This window comes from Xenia sp. Carnegie-2017, unplaced genomic scaffold, assembly GCF_021976095.1.
Source record: "Xenia sp. Carnegie-2017 unplaced genomic scaffold, XeniaSp_v1 HiC_scaffold_21, whole genome shotgun sequence".
Taxonomy (NCBI): Eukaryota; Metazoa; Cnidaria; class Anthozoa; order Malacalcyonacea; family Xeniidae; genus Xenia; species Xenia sp. Carnegie-2017.
Window position 1 is genome coordinate 1,715,629 of NW_025813484.1, and position 17,093 is coordinate 1,732,721.

General features: G+C 34.4%; 4 protein-coding genes across 7 annotated transcripts; 2 read left to right on the top strand and 2 right to left on the bottom strand.

The window, feature by feature from the left end:
- Positions 1–249: 249 nt before the first annotated feature.
- On the bottom strand, positions 250–3,384 carry LOC124443824 (galactose-3-O-sulfotransferase 2-like). The gene is made up of 3 exons (XM_046994358.1): positions 2,729–3,384; positions 2,006–2,487; positions 250–1,165 (listed from the first exon to the last, which is right to left on the bottom strand). The coding sequence occupies exons 1-3, from the start codon at positions 3,136–3,138 to the stop codon at positions 516–518; spliced, it is 1,542 nt and encodes a 513-aa protein (XP_046850314.1). The 5' UTR covers positions 3,139–3,384; the 3' UTR covers positions 250–515.
- A 355-nt stretch (positions 3,385–3,739) lies between these two features.
- LOC124443822 lies at positions 3,740–9,112 on the top strand. 4 transcript variants are annotated; one of them, XM_046994354.1, is made up of 12 exons: positions 3,740–3,830; positions 4,171–4,248; positions 4,475–5,152; positions 5,400–5,469; positions 5,812–5,892; positions 5,979–6,072; positions 6,257–6,457; positions 6,596–7,260; positions 7,315–7,540; positions 7,879–8,113; positions 8,447–8,560; positions 8,691–9,112. In XM_046994354.1, the coding sequence occupies exons 3-12, from the start codon at positions 4,532–4,534 to the stop codon at positions 8,793–8,795; spliced, it is 2,412 nt and encodes an 803-aa protein (XP_046850310.1). In that variant the 5' UTR covers positions 3,740–3,830; positions 4,171–4,248; positions 4,475–4,531; the 3' UTR covers positions 8,796–9,112. The 4 variants fall into 4 exon arrangements, with proteins under 4 accessions (XP_046850310.1, XP_046850309.1, XP_046850312.1 ...); XM_046994353.1 differs by having other exon boundaries at positions 6,596–7,540; XM_046994356.1 differs by lacking the exon at positions 8,447–8,560 and having other exon boundaries at positions 6,596–7,540.
- A 2,496-nt stretch (positions 9,113–11,608) lies between these two features.
- Positions 11,609–13,248, top strand: LOC124444681 (galactose-3-O-sulfotransferase 2-like). Its single transcript, XM_046995308.1, has 3 exons — positions 11,609–11,789; positions 11,919–12,151; positions 12,506–13,248. The coding sequence occupies exons 1-3, from the start codon at positions 11,699–11,701 to the stop codon at positions 12,872–12,874; spliced, it is 693 nt and encodes a 230-aa protein (XP_046851264.1). The 5' UTR covers positions 11,609–11,698; the 3' UTR covers positions 12,875–13,248.
- Positions 13,048–16,863, bottom strand: LOC124444680. The gene is made up of 8 exons (XM_046995307.1): positions 16,577–16,863; positions 16,033–16,337; positions 15,361–15,501; positions 14,956–15,096; positions 14,649–14,857; positions 14,242–14,373; positions 13,986–14,141; positions 13,048–13,506 (listed from the first exon to the last, which is right to left on the bottom strand). Exons 1-8 carry the CDS (start codon positions 16,786–16,788, stop codon positions 13,267–13,269), a joined length of 1,536 nt encoding a protein of 511 aa, XP_046851263.1. The 5' UTR covers positions 16,789–16,863; the 3' UTR covers positions 13,048–13,266.
- Positions 16,864–17,093: the final 230 nt, after the last annotated feature.

Sequence of the window (17,093 nt, forward strand, 5' to 3'; positions counted from 1 at the left end):
TATTTCTTCTAGGAGTGTCTTCCTTTTCTTTTGTTTCAACGCGTCGATGGAAAGTTCTGGTCTCCAGTTATGACGGCGCTATCTTTCTTGGTATAGAGTCAATTGAATTCGGCAAGTCTATATGTTGCCAACAATATGGAGACAGAATTTATTAATACTCTAATCTTATTTTTTTTCTCAATTAAACCACTGAAGAGCTTAAAGTTATTTTCCCTTATGGCATTTTTGAGATATTTTTATTCATGTATATATAGTGTGTTTGTCATTTTTATTGTTGGATATTCAAACTATTTCTTTTATTCTTATTTATCAGTATTGATGTATCACGTGACGAGGGGGTGAAACTGTGCCTCTAGAAACAATAGATCAGTTGGGTTTCTGCATGCTAACGATTGATAGGTAAGTCAATGGTATATACAAAAGCAAAAAATGATGAAAAAAAAAGGGTTTTTTACGTACACAAATTACAGCACAACCTGTCTACAGAGATCTTGTCGCAAGAAAGTTATGCTCATCTACATTACTGCGCGAGGAACTGCAAACTTAATTTTTGCTTCCGTTTGTAATCGTTCAATAAGTTCCCTTGTGGACGTTTTTTTCTTGCCTGTTCTCCTCAGTTCCTTTTGATAAAACCCATTCGGTTTAAACTTTGTTCGAAAGTACTCCACGTAGTCAATTTCATTTCTTATGATCTTCATACAAAGGTATCTGTCTATATCTGAAACATTCTGCCTGAGACGGTAAGAGAGTATATTTCCGTTATTTTTGAACGCTTTTGTGGAGTATTGTGTTGTTGCGACACAAGATGATTGCATAGCTAAATTCATTTCACGGAATTTTTTCAAGTCCTTCCAAAACATTGGACCACTTTCTCGAATTTTCCTCCACAACGTTTTGTTAAAATAGTCATAAAGCATAACATCTGCCTTGTTCCAATTCCGTATATCTTTCTTCGTTTTTTCAAGCATTTCCGTTTTCGGTTTACTTTGTCTTTGGTTGAATTTTACGTAAAGAATATCCTGCAACGTCCAACACAACGCGTTCTTTAATAGGATCAGACTTTCATCGAAATATTCCATTATGAGAACTAGTTCGAAATCGCGATCCATCCTTTTTATTTCGTCTCGTACTCGACTCATATTGTCATATGCCGGTGGATATAAACCTACATGATGAGTTATCTGCAGTTTTAGTCAAATGCATGGGAAATTACAAGATTGTAAAAATCTTTCTAATATACTCAATTTGTTGGGTAATTAAGCTATCGAATAATTTGAACCTAGGAGTATCGTTATATACATGAAGAGATGTGGTCGTCCTAAGTTGCTTGACTTTGAAGGTATTAAAACGTTAGTTAACAGTAAACAGTCATTTTCAGGTCTTCACTAAACTGGACGATTAACAACTACAAACATGTGAAAATGGACAATGTTGTACATGTTTGAACTGTCGGCCTTTGCGCACAAGCATTAACTTTACTTGGTTTAGGATAGTGAATGGAGTTGTAGCAAACATATACATATTTTCCCAAATGTTGAACAGAGATGATCTCACTTAAGTCGTTTCCTTTATAAAAGGTATCAAAGAGCAAATAATGTACTCGGGGAGAAATGTGCTTCAGGGAAGGAAAGGGAAATGTGCTTCAGGGAAGGAGAGAGAAATGTGCTTGAGGGAAGGAGAGGGAAATGTGCTTCAGGGAAGGAGAGGGAAATGTGCTTGAGGGAAGGATAGAGAAATGTGCTTGAGGGAAGGAGAGGGAAATGTGCTTGAGGAAATGAGAGGGAAATGTGCTTGAGGGAAGGAGAGGGAAATGTGCTTGAGGAAATGAGAGGGAAATGTGCTTGAGGGAAGGAGAGGGATTTTTCATGACTCAGTCTATCCCATTTTTTTTCATTTTTATTTTTATGGTATACTAAAGCTTGAGGTTAGAGACATATTATCTCTTTTGCCCTATCTTTTGGGATGCCCTGCTTTTATACTAATCATGTGGGAAAATTTTACATACCCAGATCAAAAAACATGGGATTCTTTACCAAATTCATAGGTTCTGGAATGCCACGATACTTTTCTCGCATTTGGTACAATTTTGGCACAGGATTTTCGACAAAACCAGGCAAGGAAATCGCCTTAGAGGGATTCAAAGATAAGTAATTTCCAAATTCCATGTAACTAAACATTGACTCATATTGATAAACGGAATCACGTAAAATTGTAATGTATTTAGCCCCCTTCTTCATGATCAATTGCATGGTCGCACGGTTATAACGGGCGTGGTTGCACAGCACATTCGGTGTATCGCCCTCCAGTCCCCCCAAATCAACTGCAGACCAATGAAATGGCAAAGGCCAACGAAATCGGTACAAACCAAACATTGGTAGCGCCACTTTCAAATCGTACGTATCTGCGAAGCGATTGAGAATGTTTGTAATTGTGCTGCCTCCGGTCTTGTGTGTTTTGATGAAAACAACAACATTGTGCCGCTTGCAACTGTAAACAAATTAAAATATAAAAAGGTACCAAATCTATCGTAACTTCCTGGTTTACACTGGCCTGGTGACACATTACACGATATAAGTTACTTTCGCCAGTGATTAGCTAGTTATTGTAACTTACTGTAAGCAACGCAACCATTGAGAATACAAAAGTCTAAGAAATTTGTTGCCTAAATTGGGCCAGGAACAAACCGTTTTATTAAAAAAAATATAATCAACAAGTAAACAAAGAATACCTTGTCCTTTGAATTGGTCTTTCCTCCTCCTCTATGTTATTGCCATCTTTATAGAGCTTTTCATTATTAACACCAATTAATATTTTATCTTCTTTCGCTTGATTATTATTGTTGCCAACTTTTCCCCAAATACGTATGCTACTTTCTACCAATCTCTTATTTTTCAATTCATTCGACTGGTAAATATGTAAAGTATGCCAATGTATAAACCAGCTGCTTATGATGAAAATCAAAAATAGAGTAAAAAACATTAAAGTCTTACAAGGTTTACTAGCAGCTTTCTCAGCTATGAACCGAACGAAATTAGTTCGATTTTTTCTGGGAATACTCTTACAAGTCATCGATTTTGCAAACCTCAGAAATAACTGTTGAAAACGTAACGTTATGTTCGGGCTCTTATCATTCTCCATTTACTTTACCGTCATGTAGCCTGAACGTGGTTCTCGTTGACATAAAGAATGTCAGCCTTTGAATGCACGAGTGCTAGATTTCGCAATGCACGAGCAATATATATTGATCCCACTGTCTTTAACTCCACAAGAAACTAGGTTAAACAATGATCTCTTTCATTGAAGCACTAGCTTTTTACTCCAAATAAAACTTCCTTTTAAATACTTAGCATTATTATCCTTGATGCTTCTTTTGATTTAGATTTTCTCGTAAGGATCGAATATGGTTTGTTTTGTGGACAAGTACCAACACAATGCAAAATATATCTTTTCTAAAGTCAAATGCACAATAAATTACAGCCAAGACATCAAAGGTAACAAGCTATATATTCTGTTATTTATTAAAGAAAATATAGAAAGTAAGCATTACTGGCCGAACTTGTTTTTAACCTTCGAGCACAACTTTACATTTAATCCAAAGAATACTAGAAGTTTTTATGTTCAGTCACTTGCTTTCCATCCTTCAATTTATCGTATACTGTGTCGATTTTTAAAAACACAGAGATCTTTACATTATTTTGTAGAAAAGGACCAAAACCTGTTGAAACAAGCGATAGCATATTGTTAATTTGCTGGTATATAACATTTATTTGTCCATCCATTCACGTGTTCCTTTGCTCAAAACTAACGACTCGCTCATTTTTTAAAAAAAGGTAAGCCTTTTTTGGAACGTATAATTTATGTGTCATGCAGTCACTCAACTTTAATTAACAATTAAAAGTGATTGTGCTTAATGAATAAAGTCGATGAAATTTTCCATCTCACATCTCTGGAATATAATTTTGTAAAGCAATGGCCACCTGCTTTTGATTAAAAATTCAAACGCCGTGAATGGTTGCTTGACAACTGAAAAAACATATTTTATCAACCAATAACATCCAATGTGTAAGAGCCGAAAGTTTAAGTACACACAGATATATGTATAAATTATAAAATAAAATAAACGTCTTGTGTTATTGAACTCTATTGTTTGCATGAAAATGTTTTATACAGTTGTGTTCCAGTGCTAAAATCAAAGCAAAATGGTTCTTTGTCCAAAATGACAACTGTCAAACGGGAAAAGTGATACAGGTATATTATCTACAATTTTCGTGCATGGCTTCCAAAACAAGTATTCATAGCTTTTTAATATAAATTTCGTAGAGTTATATTAATTTAACAAAAAACTTGCACCTTTAGGCTAATTCAAATATGATTAATAACACGAGCTATATAGCCACTAACAACAAAAAAAAGGAACAAAAACTTGAAATAATACTCCATCAAGACAATTACCATTGTCGTTTCTGAAATATAGGAAAAGCGTTGCCTTAACACGATTATTGAGGAACAAATAGTATAGTTTGGAACGAAAATGCACCAGAAACCTTTATTCAACAAGAGACTTTACAAGGCTCAAGCTGGAATAGCGATATCAAAGCAAGCAAGCGAAATTCTCCAACGTGATCCAAAAAAGCCACGAAATAAAACCGAACTTCTGATCATCCGCCCAATCGTAAGTGGACTAAAGGAAATTCACAAAAATCTTGAGTTTGTCAAAACGGCGTTGAGCCACGCCATCACCTTCAAAAAGCACGAGTCCAATATTACGATAGAGAAAGAAAGTCATGAAACACAAATGTCTTGCTATTACATTCTTTTTGGTTCTGTTGAATCACTTTATAGTGTAAAAAATGAAAACACTACTAACACTAATGGAGAAGAAGAACTGATATCTTATACAAACATAGCAGGTGACTACATAGGTCTACTATCTGCCGATGGACCAAATTTCGATCTGCCAACTCCAGAATTCATTGCCACAATTGGAAACTGTGAATTTCTCAGAATTGATCGTGCTATATTTCACGAAAAGATCGAAGAGGGACAAAAACAATTTCGTTGTGAGATAACAAGGTTTTTAAATGAAAACAGTTTATTTCGTGAAATAACAGAAGATGATCAACAGAAGCTTGTGGGACAAATGGTGAAGCAAGTATGTTGTAGTAATACATGAAGTAGTCGTGGGTGTAGTAGTAGTACAAATAGTAGTTATACAGGTAGTAATAGTAGATGTAACTGTAGTACATGTAGTGGTAGTATATGTTATAGTAGTACATGTAGCAGTAGTAGCTATATTTCACGCAGTATGTATTGCATGAAGCAAACTTTTTGATGTACGACACCTAAAATTTGTACGGTGTATGCGGGTGTTTAAAATAAACTTTCTAATTTGAATGTAGGAGTTTTCAGCCGGAAAAGAGATTTTAATTCAAGGACAAAAACAAGAGCATGCGTTTTTTGTCGTTGAGGGTAAGATGACACGTAACTTCTCATAGATGATCGAAGCAATATATTGTTTAGTTCAAAACTTTAGGCAAACGTTTTCTATATTAACAACAGCACCTTAGAACCAATAGATCTTTAAGTATTTTTTTTAAATTTAGCCTACGTTATCATTAAAAATTTGTCAAGAGAAACTTTCTCATAAAAGAGAACGTTTTAATTGAAACAAGCGTTACGTTCATCATATTGTTTGTATTCGTGTTTGTATTCGGGAATGCCCAAATGAACAACATACAAATTTAATAAAATAAAAAATTAAAAATACGTATGGTTGCTTTATGATGCATAAGCTCAATTTTGTTTTCATAGGACGCTGTGCGTATTTTAGACGAGTTTATTTTCCAGATCAAAATCGCAGCGAGCTTTTTAAAATGTGTTATATTGAAAAAGGTACTAATGTATAACATACACCAATAGTATTCAGCGTCATTCATACTTTCAATAAAAACTGTACTTCAATCACTTTGACATTCAAGGTTCTTATTTTGATGCATCTTGCGTCATTGATGGAAAAAGTAGTAAATACTCGGTGTATACAGTTGGACTGGTAACGTGCTTCTTGTTAAACAAGTAAGTTATTCTTATGGAATAAATACTGCCCATTAAGTCAATGGAAAGTTGAGCATTTAATTTTTTGATGTACTAAAATTTATCAATCGTTAGTGCAGTTTTGTACGATTATTGTGGCAAAGTTTATTATTAATTTCTTTGTGCAGCTTATTTAAAAAATATTTTCAACAAATATTCAATGTAGATGGACGATGAAAAACACTGAAAGTTTGCTGCTTGCTATGAAGAAAAACAGGCCAAAATTTCCAAATGATGAGGAGCTTAAGAGTCTGGTAAAAGAAAGCAATAAATGGCAAAACTTCAAAAGAGAGTGCGTTTGCTTGGCAAAGTCAAGTAAGCCAAAAAGCCAAATTATGCCTCAACTACGAAGAGTGGACAGACAAAGGTCAAGATTCATATATGTGACAACAATTTATATTGACTTTAAATTCTTGTGTACAATTTTGTTTGCTTTAAAGTTGCTTCAACCAAATTTGTTTCCGATAATACATAAAAAGAGCAAATCGTATTATGTTCTTCTTAGGAAACAAACAGAAAAAGAAGATACGAAAATGAGGGCGAATAAAATTAGCTCAGGATCTAACCTGGCCAATGACAATCGGATGGCAAAAAAATGTAAAGGACTAGACGGAGAAACAAAATCTTTTGTTCAGAATGCATTGTTATCAAGACGATCCAGAAAATCTAAAAATTCCAATAAAAAAGACGTTGAGTTAGAAAAGCAAACCGATGAAAACATTGCAAATAGGACAAAAATTCTGGAGCACAGCTCAAAGAAACAAAGCGTAGCAATGAGCTACAGTAAAATCTGCAGTGCAAATACGCAGAATTCATCGATGGAGACGCAACTCGTTGATGGATACAGTGAACGACATAGCGTAGATGGTGAATGTAAGTATGTGGGCATGGACAAAGATAAAACATCCACGAAAGTTACCACTCATTGGGAATGGACAAATACAAGCTTATCACAATTTGAAAATCACTCACTGATAAATTTAGAAGACACCACTGAAGCTAAAGCACCCAATATTGTCTTGCCCACGCACAAAATGTCTGAGGAAAGGCCAAAGAGAGGCGAACATTGGGTGTCAAGTGAAAAAAAGTTTAAAGTGAAGGAAATTGTAAATATGAAACTCCCAAGCAGGCGGACCCTGTCAAATATGGAATATCGAAGACACGAGCCAAGTATGTTTTCTGACTTTGATTATTTAAAAAAATTGGAAATTAAAACAGACGTAGATCCATTTGTTCAAAAGGAAAAGAATAGACAATGGCTACGAGATGCTAAAAAGAGATTTGCATATGGTGGTAGGAAGTATAGTCCAGGAAAGAGTCCCATCATAGTCATCGAAGAACTTTGTCTTGATATGAAAGACAAGGAAAACAACCATGAATTGAAAGCAACAAGACTGCAAACATTACATGAAGATAAAGATGAGGAAAATATTGCTGCAAGCAAAAATGTGTAAGCAAAGACAGATCACATAACTGGAAATAAATTCATAAACTTGATCACTGTGTTTTTACTCTAAGTAATTACCAACTCGCCTGCACACAGATCTATGAGTTTTGATAATAAACTTAATTTAAAATTTAAGATTGAACCAAGGTTGTCAACATGGTTATTACCGATATTCAAACCAAATCAAAATGCAACTAACTGAGAAAAGTTTTACTGATATACAGAAAGTCAGAAACAATTATTTAATCGCGAATGACAGCACGTGACTACCAACAATTCATGTTCAGGAAAGAAACTTTAACAGAATAAATTGATCAATTTAACTGTTTATTTATCTTAAGGTGGGCGACGTCTATACACGAAAGTCACTTCGAAGCTGCGCAGTCTGCTGAGAAGGCAAAATCAGACATTGCAGAGTTGAAAAATCAACTGATTCAACTTGGATGGACTCACAAAATGCTAGCTGAACAAACGAAAAAAAGAAGAGAAATACGTAGGAACATCTCTGTCACAAGCAATACAAATGGTGAAACAGAAGATGAGAAAGACTTCACTGAAAACCTCGACAAAAAAACAGTAAGAATTTAGGTGATAGCAATAACTATGTACGGTGGCAAGCAAGTCTGCAAATTTCAGTCCTGCTTTGCAGCTTTTAAAACATTATCATTATTCGTTTCTTTAGAAATCTATTCTTTTTGGTATGAATTAAAACAAAAGACTTTGCATTGCAGGACCTAATAAACAGACTAGCTACGCCATTTACTAAGTCGTAGAATGATCAAGTAGAAAAGTTGAATACCATACGTCAAAAAATGTTAGTAGATCAGGGCAGGGACAATAAACCAATTATAAAACAAACTTGTTCACGATAATCTATATGTAATTGTCATCATTATTTATGATTTTAAGACTGAACGTAAACACAAAGTTCTGAGACGTCAAGTATCCATACATAAGATCCTTGAAGGACATTCAGGGAAGTCCTATAGAAGACATAAAAGTGCCCCGGATGCAAAATCACTGGTAAATTTGCCCAAAAGGACTATAAGCTTTTTCTTTCTTCTTTTCATAACTTTAAAATTTATCTTAAAGGGCTTGGAATAATAGGCAGGGAGAAAGCCATTGCAAGCATGTATAATTTATATGTTTTTAGATGGGACGAAGAATATCGTTAAGTCAACAATGCTCAACTGCTTTGTTTGGAGAGAAAAATGGAGGCAGAACGATCAAGAAGCGAAGAAATTTTACAGTGTCATAACCAGTGTCACCTCACAGGTGTTATTCATGAATACCTGGTAAAAACATAACTTATTGATATGTTTCATTTAAGCCACAATACAACTAAGTTCTTGATGTTATAACAGCAAACTGTGAAAAAATAACTCATTGGTAATTGAGGCTTTCTTCTTTGACTCAAACTCAAATGGTCTCTAAAGTATGGCATCAAATGTTGGTGTTGATTCAGTACTTTAGTAATACTAGTGTCAATCATTCTCCCAATAACATTTCTCAAACCAATGTTTAAAGTTTTTTAGAAATGATAAATGATAAAATCTTTGTCCTCCGTTCACTTAAGAATGTTGTGTTACTTACATGGGCTTGTATCTGTGTTTGGGCCATTTGGCTTCGTTGTACTGTAAACATATTTTACAACTTTGGCAGTGAGGAACAATATAGTTTTGCAGAACTCGGTGGTGTAAACAAAAAGATTGTTGAGATATTGTCTAAGAGGTAAGTTTATTGTCATTTCACCTTTCAGTGAAAGATTACTTTTTGTGTGACTCTTTTGAAATTACTTTTTTTTTTGTATAATGTGTTCGTTTGAAAGCACTTTTAAATACGTTTTAGTCATTTGAAAATTCGTTAATTTATGTAAAATTACCCTAACTAAACAAACTCTGGTCTACCGGACGAATTCACAATTCACCGTTGACAAAACAGCATTTTCTATGGGAATATCGGCATGAAGCTGTGTCAAGCAATATTTTGGGCAAGACATTGCGCTAAATTTGGAACGCCATTTTGAATTTGTTTCTTTGTGTAGTCTGTTGCTTGTTTCTTGCTCAGTAATCAGATTAACAACAGGGGAAAAATATTCATGTTATGATTATCCCTTTAAAATACAAAATGAGCAAAGATTGCAATCAACGCTTTTCATTTTGAAGATTGTGCACTCATTAAATTCTAAATTTAAGTCGCTTTCTTTTTAAAAAAGAGCATCAGTGGAGGTTGTCAGGGGGGAACAAACAGGTTATAGTTTTGTTTTCGAAAATTAGCATTATACGATTTTTTTACATATTTTATAGTTTTGAAGGCTAAAAACTTTTTCAATGCATTATTTCAATATAATTCAATAAGAAAAATGTATTTCATATTTATAAACCAGCCAAAATTATGTGGATCGGGAAACAAAATACCGAACGTTACTTCAACTCCTATATTCGCTCCCCCCTGTTTCACGAAGCAATGTTATTTTTTTCAAAGTAAGGCGTTTGGCGCGCTCTGTTATTTCTTGTAGTTGATTGTTCGCTGAAAACATTTTGCTTGGTCACCATATTACTGATTTTTGAATGTTTGACAAAATAAAAACATTTTATCTCATGTTAAATGTGATCGCTGTACCGTGAAATCTTACCAACAACAAAACAAACGGTATGAATGGCGATCAAAAGTTCAATACCACATTGGTTTTCAAAGAAACGTAATATTTGCCTGTTTAAGTGGGCAACACAATGGAAAGCGATTGTTTATGCTTTCCTGCCCGAAAGTTGTCACTTCCTATCAAAATTTCTAAGGAAATAGTGGTTTTCGATGGAAGATACAATGATGAATTTGCTCTGTTGGCGAAGGTATGTATTCTGTATTCTATGAAATCGAAAGGCTGCACAAATTATAGCTTATCATACTCATAGTTCAAATGATAAACGTCAAATTCTTTAATATCATTCTACAAAAGTAAAGATAAATATAATTTTTTTATTCATGGCGAAAAAAATAAATGAAAAATATGCTACGACAACATGTATGTGTCAACGAAAAATTAACTTGCTGTTTGAGATTGATTAATGAATTGTTGTTGAGATTGATTTTTTTTGGAAAATACATCATGTGGGAAAGTTTTTATTTACATAAACCTTTCCCAAATCGGCATTTTTGAATATGTCTTGAAGGTCAGAAGTGGCGAAGCCAGCCGAATTGCATCTGCATCTGCAATGTTGCAGCCTTGTCACACTGTGTGTCACGCTGATATCAGCGTTGTAGTTGCGTGAAAGGTACGAGTGATTGTAGTCTGGTCAGCTGCCTTCACTATAATTTAAGTAACCAGGATGTTCCACTTTGTGGAACCCTCATACGTCGAAATCGACGGAGTCCATTAATAACCGAGCTCGAGGTCTTTACGGAGAAATAACGGACCGAGGTTTTTTTGTACAGACCGAGCACGTAGGGGGAGGTTTGTACAAAAAGACTGAAGTCCAATATTTCTCAGTAAAGACCGAGAAAGCGAGGTTATTAAAAGGTTTATTATATGGCATTATTTGACCTGAAAAGAAGCTTGCTTCCTTTCTCGTCTTTGCTGTTTTGTACGGGTTTACTTTCACTTTTCTAGTTTTCGTCAGTAAAAAAGAAATCGTTTCAAAATGTATCGTCTGGATAGTTAAACTGTTTTCCGAGTATTTTTCCTTAGACTCACATTCGCAAATGGTTTTTCTTTCGTCTTCCGTTTTTTTGCAGTTCTTTGATATGCTTGCCAAGATTTACAATTACTAGAAATGATGAACGTAGCATAGCTTTATAAGCATCATACTATTGAGTGCTTTGCCGTATTTCTCAAGATTTACAATAATTAGCAATGATTAACGTTGCAGAGACATTCTATAAAGTGTTTTTGCCATGCAATAAACGTTTTAGTGCCTACTTGGTAAACGTGACATTTGTGACATGTCTCACAACTATGTCAAATTATTTTGATCAAATTATGGAGAGCATTTGACGAATGCCTTCGTTTCAATTTATTTTATAAAGATTTAGTCACTTACCTATAAAAACACAAGCTTTAAACTAGGTTTTATGATTATGACACATATATTATAGGACGCCTTCTTCATCGCCGTGCTTTATGACCCTGTTCAACTGAAATATTCTGAACCCATTCAGCATGAAATGTTGAAAAAGTTTACAGTCACGAAAAGGCTTAACTTCATCAAAAATCCATTAAAAACCGAAACAGTTTTTGGCCAGGAAAATACAAATGGTCAGTGCTTATGTCATAAAAATCATGATTAGTAGATATGACCTTTTAACATGAATGCATTGACAGGGCAGGAAAAATCACCCTTGTAATTGGAAAAATATGCCGAGTTAAGTTTTCATATCTTTCCAGTGATTACGTCGGTGTTTCTCTGCCCGGAAAGAGCTAGTAAGGGAAATTGCAACGTAACTGCAAAAAAGGCCATCAGCAAAATTCACACTCAGTTTGATTTGGTTTTGATCGGAGATCATTTAGATGAGTCATTAATTCTCATGAAAAATTATTTAAACTGGTCCATAACCGATGTGACGTACACTTCAAGTAAGAACGAGTTTCATCTTGGTGTTGCGCCAACACTCATTCAGGTAACGATTTCGAGAAACAACTTGCAGGTTTTGTGAGAGTTTTACTTGGCAGATCTATGGCAAATCACAACTCATTCCACCTTTGTCAACATTGCATTAGATTCTAATTCAGAGTTCAATATGTTCTTGCAATAACATTGAACAAAATTTCAATAAAAAAATTCATTATTTCAATGAGAACTTACTGTATCTGTTTGTTCAGTATAGGAGACATAATCCCCTGTTGTCATCTTTCTTCTGCCATATGTTTTGCACTTTATTAGGAACAAAAGGTTTCAAAAATTTAACAACTTTTAGTTAAAGAAACTATAGTTGACTGATGAAAATAACGCAAAATTCTCAATTATTTCTAAGAACCAAATCAACAAAAGTAAAAAATTCGATCAAGTTATTTATGAACATTTTAATAAATCGTTTTGGGAGCAAGTTGCGACTTACAGCCTAAATTTCAAAGCAGACGTTCAAAGGCTACGAATTTTAAACCAAAAGTTGAAAGGCCAGTGTCAGCGACCTAATGGTATTAAAGAAAGTGGAGATGGTAAAGACGTGTGTCGTAAAATGCAATGGGCTGATAAGGAATATGTTGCGTACTTCAAAAAGAAATATGTTGAAGTTTCCCACGAAGGTTTGAATCTTGGATTGATTGATCTGAAGAAATCACTTAAGATCTACTTCAATATGACAGTGAAAGAAATTGAAAAATACTTTGGTTACAAACAATGAGAATTTGATGTCTGACACCAGTGTTTTTAAAATTTACTTCCTTTGTTGAACGAGGTTTTCGAAATTTGAAAGGTGATGTAGCTTTTCTATTGAAATGTGACCTGATGAAATGAAAAGAAAATTATTCAGTAATTGCACCGATCTAAAATATCTTTAACACATTAATATACAGGTTTAGCAGGTCGTATAAAAATCTCCTTGATTATAGTTAATTAATTTTTTACATAAGTACATTTGTTGATGAATTATTTCTTCAGTTCGCCATTACGGTAACAATACATGACATCAAAGATAAAACAGCTTAACGCTAAATTGTATAAATGTCTATAACTCTCATAGAAATAATTAAAAATGTTTGAATTTGTTTTAAAAAAGAAATCGTTTCAATTCAGTTATCTTAAATCGTCTTCATATGTTTTCATCTCATCATAGCTAAGTACATTGCCTTGTCTGTACTCACGATCAAAATAGTTGACTAAAAGATCTTCGACAGGATAAAAGACTTTACTATCATAATGTATGCCATCTTTTGTTCCATATGGATACGAGGCTGACATGGGATAGATATCCAGAAACGAAACACCAGCCTTGCACATCACATCGTTACTGTAAGCATTGAACAGCTTCACACGCTGCAGAAAAATAAACTCATAGTTATGTTTGGAAGTAAATATATTGAGTAAAATGTAATTTTTGTTTATAAACACTATAATTCAAGACATTCACTAAATTCCACTTTACCAAAAGATATAAATTTCAATTTTTCTGGTTTGTCCAAATAACAACAAAACTGAATTAAAATTATTAATAGCTGTTATCAATTGCATAAAATGAATAAAATCATATACATTAAGTCATAAATTGTATAATTTTTAATTATCCAAAATGCCAAAGCGGACGATATTCGAAATATTTTGGAAATATATAATCCTCTCACTTTTTCAGAATTGGCAGAATGTTCTCAGGAGGATTCCAAAATAGGGTTTAAATCTTAACCAAAAAGTTATAAGATTAAAATCTATCAGTATTCTATTGAGTATTCAACAAATACGTTTGCTTGATCAACCTGAGTTCAACTTTTAGTTGTAAAAAGTTGTCTTATGGACCTTACGTGATCAGTTGTAAATCTTCGAAATGATCCCATAATTGTAGCAGTCTGATCGTGCACCGCTGCCGTTGACTTCCATATGGCTTTGCCAATAAATTCCTGACTCAACACTTTTGCTATTTCACGGATGGCATCTTTGTATTGATCAAAATTGGTTGTCTACGATGATTTAGGAATGGTTGATGACAGAATCAAAGTGATTATTGTTTACAGCATAAAATTATTTGCACAAAAACGTGGAATTGATTGTGCCATTTACCTTTACATAATGTGCACCAGCGTTGAATAAGAGAACAGAATTATAATCAATCATGTTGGGATTGTTAGTTACTTCACGAAGATAGTGAAGAACTTTAGGTACTTCTAGCTTTGTCTCACTGCATGTTTCAGTCTAAAATGTTGGAGATTTTAGTGAATGCTTGTGAAGTTACATTGAGATAAATCAGAAGTATAGACTGGCAAGGCTAACGACACATATTTGAAAAGGCAGGCAATATTATACGATGAATTGCACATGCATAAGCACTAGGATACGTGTAAATTTACAAATTGGGCTTATAGCAAGCATCATGCATTTTGGTAAACGAGAAATAAAAACGTATAGTTATCACGTTGGAAACTATGGAGGAATTGATATTTTACAATTCTAAGCGTTCTATAACTTACTAATTCATACAAGGTTTTTGGATAGATCCAGTTGTATGATACATTGCACATTTTGAAGCTTGTTGTGCAAAACTGGGCTTTAGCCTTTGAAAATGATTCGAAAAAATAGTAACTCAGCGAGTCACCATAAATCCAAAATATTCCTTCGCCTTCAGTGTGGTTGGACGTATAATCCAGGTTCTTACGTCCATCGAACGTATGCCACCCATCTAAAGTAGAAAGAGTTACACTTACTCAATATTTTTCTACAAGGAATATCTTTAGTGGCCTATAAATTATATGATGAATTTATTGTTGAAGGACGTACCTAAAGAAGAAGGCAAATTTATCTCCTCAATGAAAGGTTTCCATTTACTGTCTAAAGACCAGCGACCATAACCATCCCATAATTTCTTTTTACACGACAACTCGCATTCATTCTCGGCTTCGACCATCAATCTGGCATGATCTGTCGATTATAAATATGTTAACCTTAAAAGTATACAGCTCATGAGAAAGTTTGCCGAAACATAATTGTGAGTTACGAGAAAGATGGCCTGCATTTGTTAGTTTTAGAGAAAAAATCAAGATTTACTAGCTGACTTTTTCTGATGACACTTGACTGAAGGAAACATAGAGCCATACAAACAAAATCCAAGAACAGATCACATCGCATTATGAGATTATATAAATGATTAAACGTGCTGGAAATCATTCTTAAAGTTGCACTAACCAATAAGGTTGAGATTAGAAGCTGGAACGTTGATAGTAAGAATTTGAGAGTTGTCCAATTTTTTATTAATATAATCTTGCATATTGGCAAACAACTCGGTGCCAATATCTTGTTGGTTTTTGAAAACACCGGAGCAATGAACTGGAAATGGAAGACTAAAAGTTACACTAGCAAATATTTATGTTTTTCTTATCTCAATATGAAGAGCGAGAAAAACTTCAGTAACTATTCTAAATTATGTCAGTATTTTATTTTGATGTTTGTGGTGTGAAAAGTACAGATCAACACAAGATAAAGTTTTGCATCAAATGACTGAAGACTGAGTTTTATTGTGGACAGCTTTAGAAAATTTTTGGTATCTTTTCGAGTGGGAATGATCTCAGTCCAGCATCATGGAAGGATAGCGTTAGGAATATCACTTGCTTGCATCAAGAAAACTTTTCGTGAGCTCAAAGTGAAAATATGTCATAACGTAGATGTGCATGGTAGCAACGGTAAAAATGTGGCTTCTGCATTCACACGTTGTGTAAGAACAAGGTCGAAAAGTGTGATTAACAATTGGGTTCATAGTGTCTTTAACAAGTGGCCGACGTTTATGAGATTGGCATTATCTTCAAGCAGTTTCAAAACTACTACCAAATCCTCACTAGTGACTTTACCATGTTAACACACCTTTATGAAACCACTCAACTGGTGGGTTGCGTAGTCCATCACATAGTGTGTAATCCAATCTTAAATCCAACTCATACATCCCTGGCTCCATGATGAGTGTCAGCGCTTCGTATGATCCGTTATTAAAATCAAATACGTCCGTTGCAATTGTCGCCTCTGGATTTCTGAGCGTCACTCTCCACGAATCGCCACCGTAAAGTTTAAGATTACCTAACATGTCTCGTGATTCTATGCGGATATGCGAAAATTGACCTGCAGGTGCCACCTTTACGAATACCATACTCTTTTCGACGGATGTTGCATCACTAGTTAAACAAAAAAAACGCTTGAAAACGTCAAGATGTGGAAAATAGTGGAAAGTCCTAGGATTGGCACTATAGTTCGCTTTATTTGAATATGGTGCAAGAATATAGCTCCCACAGCATTGCCATGTGTATTAAAAACGGTCATTATGTAAATACTTCTCGACCTTCAAAGTTTTGCTTCAAAGCAATGAGCTCTGAGCAGTAATGCTGAGAAGCTCAATCAAAATTTAGTCACTCACCCTAATGTAGAAGATCTCGGTTTAAAATTGTACTCCAAATCGGATTTACAGGGCTCAATTATAGCCTCCCAATCTAACTTTGCTTTTCTTTGTCGGCACCAGTTTCCCTTGAATTCCTTCACATCAAAGCCGTAGTCATGTTTCATGGAAGCCATCAAACAAATCTTGTAAATCAAAAGTATTAAAATTGTGTACGATTGAGATGTGTACATTTAGCACGGGAAGCTTTGATTTCAAGATTATTTTTTTCGCTTTTCGAAGCTAAGCTAAGCTACGTGAAATTTTAGCCATCAACAGGTTACCGATAAATATTCATTCATGCATGTCTGCACTGCACATTATAAAAACACCTGTCTTATAAGTTTAGCGTAAATGGGTAAGAATTGGCCACAGAGTACAGCATTCTGATGCCTAGCTACCTAGAGTAAATATATTTAGTTTAGATTTGTGAGATATGTTTAACGATCAGTTGTGCTTCTCGATGTTTAGTTTGTTGATAGGTTGATAGCCAATAGGG